At 46.5% G+C, this 5,798-nt stretch overlaps 1 protein-coding gene across 1 annotated transcript; it reads right to left on the bottom strand.

Moving 5' to 3' along the window:
* Window positions 1–2,926: 2,926 nt before the first annotated feature.
* LOC311615388 (PWWP domain-containing DNA repair factor 4-like) lies at window positions 2,927–4,786 on the bottom strand (the record flags this gene model as incomplete). The annotated part of the gene is made up of 1 exon (XM_084870826.1): window positions 2,927–4,786. One exon carries the CDS (start codon window positions 4,784–4,786, stop codon window positions 2,927–2,929), a length of 1,860 nt encoding a protein of 619 aa, XP_084726952.1.
* Window positions 4,787–5,798: the final 1,012 nt, after the last annotated feature.

Here is a 5,798-nt window from a genome sequence, read left to right as displayed (position 1 = left end):
AGCTGTGGTTGCCAATCACTGCACTAGTAGGTGCTCTTCCCCTATTGAGACAGTCTTCAAGGGGCAGGGGGGCAAACCTTGTGGCACCTTTAAGGAATTTCTTTTCACATTAGAAGAGGGATGTAGTGAAATTTTCCTTACTTAAAAGTTGAAATAGTATTAAAGATCACATTCAATGAATTGGAAGCCACCCTTAGTCACACCACATTATAGCACAATACACTTTATTCTCCAAACCAGGATATTTTGGAGAGTGCTGGAAGGCTAAACCAACTGGGACCCCAGGACAAGCAGAGTGAACCAGGACTAAACCAGGTAAACTGGAATGTGTGCTGTCCACCGAATGACTGATGTGAGACTTTTTTCAAGGCAGAAATCCCGTGAGATTAATATCATCACCCCCTACCCATTTCACAAAGGGTTGGATAAATCCAAAGAAAATACAATTTTAGGTTTAGTCAACATTATGAATGAAAAATGATGAATTCCAGAAATATACCATTGCACTAATTACATACATTTCTTTATTTCTTTTAGCTAAAACAGCTTATGAACATTCTTCAAAACCTTTCTTTTGAAATAATTTTAGAGTCACGGAGTTCATTGCAGAACTGGTACAGGGAGTTCCCATATATTCTTTTTTATTTTATTGAATTATATTTTTTCCATGAGCATTTATTTCCTCTGTGCCCTCTTCCATTTCCACCCATCTCCCTCCATCCCACATATTCTTCACTCAGCTTCCCCTAAGCTTGTTCAATTTTAATTTTAAATTATACAATTCTCAACAGAACAGCAGACAGAGCAAATTTTCATAGAACACCCATACATCATAGACTACCCTACCTTCGAGTTTGTTCTTTTCTTTCTACTGGTTTGACACTCTCCGTTCCCTATTGTCTGGTAAGCAGTCAAAATACTACACTTACACTGCATTACTAGATAAATACAATACTCATGCTACTAGTTACCTGGTCTCTCTAATTTACTTTTTCATCTTTATTATACTACAGAGCAACCAGCCTTTGCTAAGTGCTGTCTGTCATCTAGAAAGACCTACTCTAAGGGAGTTCCACAGGTTGGTATCAGTCGACAGACTGCTCGTTACCATCCACGGTGAGATGAATACAGAAACAGAGAGTAAGTATTAGATAATTTTATGGCCATCTGACATTGCTGCAGCAGCTTTACAGGCATATCTCGGAGGTATTGCAGGTTCAGTTCCAGACCACCGCAATAAAGCAAGGATCGTAATAACGTGAGTCACAAAAGTTTGGTTTCCCAATGCATACATGTAGAAGTTATGTTTACACTATATTATAGTTTATTAAGTGTGCAATAGTGGGCCCTAGCCAGTTTGGCACAGTGGATAGAGCATTGGCCTGTAGACTGAAGAGTTCCAGGTTTGATTCCAGTCAAGAGCACATGCTTAGGTTGTGAGCTCGATCCCCAGCAGGGAGCGTGCAGGAGGCAGCCAATCAAATTAATATCTCTCATCATCGATATTTCTCTCTCTCCCTCTCTCTCTCTCTCTCTCTCTCTCTCTCTCTCTCTCTCTCTTTCTCTCTCCATCTCTGAAATAATTAAAAATATATTAAATGTGCAATAATAGTATGTCTAAGACACTATATGTATCTTAGTCAAAACATGCTTTATTGCTTAAAAAAAAAAAAAAAAGCTAAACATTATCTAAGCCTTCACTGGGCCCTAATCTTTTTGCTGGTGGAGGGTATTGCCTCAATGTTGGTGAAAACTGAGTATCTGTAAAGTATAACAGAGTGAAGCACAATGAAACGAGGCATGCTTGTATTGTGTTTTAGGAAAGTTCCCCAGACTAGGAATCAAAAGCCTCAGAGGCTTGATGTCCAGAGGAGAGAGAGGAAGCAGGGAAGCCAACTAAATAGGCCATTTTCCAGTAGTGAAAACTGAGCAGTGCCTGACCTGTGGTCATGGGACTTCAGAGCAGGGGATAGGGTGAGACTGGTGCTCAGTTGTTGATGACAGATAAAGAGAAGGAAAAATTAAAGATACCATTAGCAATCAACCCCATGCCTGGCTCTGTCCTCTCTCAGGCTGCCTGTTTGAAATTCCTCTTATGCTCTTCCCCAAACCCCCAACACATGCATAGTCTAACCGTCTCCAGTTTTCTCTAATTAAGTACTTACCTAGGCCTCACAAAATATTTAGATAATGAACTCAAGATTCCAACTAGAAATCAAGATTTTGATTTCAGAATAATGTGTTTTCTGTTTCTTCTCCTTGTATATATAGTACATTATTGTTATTTCTCAGGAAGTATCTTAGGAAAGAATTCAGTCATTTATATAAATGTATCACAAAAAGAATGAGCAAGCCCTGGGATGTTTCTGTAAATACATTTCAGATTCTAAAAAGTGTGGCTTAATTCCTGCTACCAGGGCTCTTTTATGGAATACAAGAGGCTGTGCCTTATATTAAAACTAGAGGCCTGGTGCACAGATTCATGTACCAGTGGGGTTGTCGGCCTGGCCTGTGGGGATCAGGCTGAAGCTGACTCTCAGACATCCTCCAAGGGGTCCTGGATTGCAAGAGGGCGTTTCTCAGGTGATGCACCCCGTAATCTGGCTCACTCAATCATCACCCTGGAACCACAGCTGCGAAGTCACCACAGCTCCACTGGCCTAACAGTTGAACCATGGGATGGTCCCTTAGGCATATAAGAGGAAGAGAGATGAACTATATATGGTGAAAAGATAATTTATTAAAAAGTCCAGACAGTTACAAATCTGAGCAAGCAGAGAGAGGTACAATATTAGCAATATTTTAATAAATTCAGCACCTTTCAGCGTTTCCAGAATGACTTTATGTACACGTTTTGTGAATCTAGGGTTCCTAACTAATGATACAAATAGAGTCTCTCTGCGGAGGGGCGGAAGCCAGGGGAGAGCTATCTAGCCCTGCACCTAATTGCATTTCTCTTGCTTATTTTCTTCAAGATATTTTCATCAAAGAGATCTTTTTCCCGGTAACGCACGGGCGGCCCTCGGCGGTACTTTTCTTCTGCCTCCTTGTAATCTATCCCATCAAGTGCAGCGATGGAACAGATGATGGCTTCTGGCAGAAGGACTTCCAGAACAAAACTCACTTTGTCGTCTCTGGTTAGAATCAACTTCTTGTCTATGTGCTTGTAGATCTCCATTAGATGATCCATCACGATATCCAACTGGTCTTCATCCTCCAGGTAGGTTTCCACGCAGATCACATACCTACTTGAATTGAGAAAGGACACCAGCCACCTGGACTGCTTCCTGCCTTTGACGATGTCCAGAAGGTGGTGGTCGGCCCCCTTCCTTTTCACGATGAAGTCCACGAGCCTCTGGTTGTCTCGGTCCCGAGCGGCCTTCATGCGGTCGGGGAGGATCTTCTTCTTGGCCCGGGAGCTCTCCTCCTCAGAATCTTCCAGGTCTGCGTAATTCACCTTGGGGAAGACAATGAACAGCTCCCCCTCTTGGACGGCTCTCCTCATGGGGTAGCTGATGTCTGCAGCATAGTAGTCCAGGAAAGAGCCCGAGAAAGATCCCTGAGCGAGCCTTTCCCTGTAGTGGGAAATCAGGGAGAAGCACCAGTCCACGCTCTGCGGGTACACCTTCCTGGCTCTCTTCAGCAGCTTCTCCTTCGCTTTGCATTCCAGGTGCTTCAGTCTCCGAAGAGGCACTCGAAGGCCGCGCTGGTCACGGTGCAAGTCTGCCTCAAGCGGAAGCACCCTGGCCGTCCGCTCCGTGTGGTTCACACTCTTGACCACTGCTGGCCAAAACGGGAGGTTTTGGAATTTAAACCAGACCATCATTCCTGTTTCAATGGGACACGGCTCCTGCGGGAAGGCCATGCTTGTGGGTTGTCCCGCTCCCTTGGCACCCTTCTTCTTCTTAACAGCGGTGGTTGGGTGAGGAGCCTTAGAGGCAGCTGAAGGCTGGCGTTTTTTCCATTCTCTCAAAAGCACGGGCCCCCAATGCCACCTTACTTTGCAGGCCAAACGGGGTGAAGAACGCGGACTGAGGTTAAGATCACTGGAGGATGCTGCTGACCCTCGTGAGCCTGGCACCTGGGCACCTTCTGCAGGATCCTGGATGTTCCCAGAGAAGGGAGGGTCCTCAGAGGAGACAGCCATGGTCTTCGGGCAGGTGCCATGCGGTGCCTTTTTTTCCCGGCCCTTGGACACAGTGACTCCGGAACCAGATGGCTGAGGTGGAAGGCTGCCTCCCTCTTTGGCACCTGCAGCCTCCTGCTTGGCTGAGAGAGGCCGGGAAGGAACTCTCGAGGTGCCTGTCTTTGCCAGGCCCTCTGCCTCACGCTCATCTTCTGAACGTGATGGGAGGTTGGAGCACATGCTGCAGCATTGTGGGGGCCTTCTTCGCCTTCTCTTTGGAGAGGAAGCCAGGGGAGTGTGCACCTGGGATTTGTCACCTTCGGGGGCATCCTCACCCTGGACACCTACCAACAATGACTTGGGGCTTTTACTTTTCCTGAGACTTCTCAGTGAGCTCCCTTTGGGCTTTGGAAACTTTTTATGAGATCGCTTCTGGGGTCCCTTTTGAGACACCGTAGGGGTCTCTGGATCATCGGATGCCCTGGCTGCACCCAGGTTTGCTCTCTCTCTCAGAATATCCAGGGCCAGAGTGAGAGCGCTTTTGTGGGCCTCTCTCTCCCCTGGTGGGACTCTGGCTGTGGACTGGGTCCCTAGCAAGGAGGTAATAGATTCGATTTGAGACTCATCAAGGATCTTTATGTCTTTGTTTTTCACTTTCATCTTTTTACCCACTGAGAGTATTTGAACTTCGAGAGAACATACCTTTTCCCCCTTATTTTTCGGTGGCGTTTCAGATCTGGACAAAACCCTTGCTGGCCAAAAGCGGCCTTTCCAATTGCATAAGATGTACTCAGAGTCCATTATGATGGGCCGTGGGTGCTGAGAGGTAATGAACAGAGGTAGAGGGGCCCGGCTGTATATCCACAACTACAGCAGGTGTCCCCTAAGACAGTGTTCTTCACCACAGCTTTCTGCCTAGGACGACAGAGGGTTTACCGCTTGTGTGGCCTGTGCTCCACCTGACTCTGCCAGGAATGCTGGAACTGTGTTTTGACAGACCACACTGGAGAATACTGGAATATGGAAAAGGAAAAGAAGAGGAGTATCAGAAAGCTCTTTTCTGGAGGTAGAAGAAGTTGGTCATTGAGAATTAATCCTCTATAATAAAACCCTAATGTGCAAGTCAACTGAATGGAGGAATGACAGGTCACTATGACCGCACTGAAGACCAGGGGGCAGACGCTCAACACAGGAGCTGCCCCTGGTGGTCAGTGTACTCCCACAGGGGGAGCGCTGTTCAGCCAGAATCCGGACTCAAGACTGGTGAGTGCAGTGATGGTGGCGGGAACCTCTCCTGCCTCCACTGCAGGTAGGCAGTAAGGAGGGAGGAATCCCAGACTGGGAGAGCCCCAGGGGGATTGGCCTTAAATAGTCAGATGTACATCTCCTGAAGGGTACGGGACTGTAAGAGGGCATAGGCCAGTTTGAGGGACCCCCCTCCCCTGGTGCACAAATATTGCTCTCTCTCTCTCAGAATATCCAGGGCCAGAGTGAGAGCGCTTTTATGGGCCTCTCCCTCCCCTGGTGGGACTCTGGCTGTGGACTGGGCCCCTAGCGAGGAGGTAATAGATTCGATTTGAGACTCATCAAGGATCTTTATGTCTTTGTTTTTCACTTTTCATCAAATATTGGGCAACAGGTCTCTAGTAAGAAATAAATATAAAAAAGATGT

The sequence above is a fragment of the Pipistrellus hanaki genome (assembly GCF_964339955.1).
Source record: "Pipistrellus hanaki genome assembly, chromosome: X".
Classification (NCBI taxonomy): Eukaryota; Metazoa; Chordata; class Mammalia; order Chiroptera; family Vespertilionidae; genus Pipistrellus; species Pipistrellus hanaki.
The sequence above is the reverse complement of the archived record's forward strand: the minus strand, read 5'-3'. Positions and strand labels throughout refer to the sequence as shown.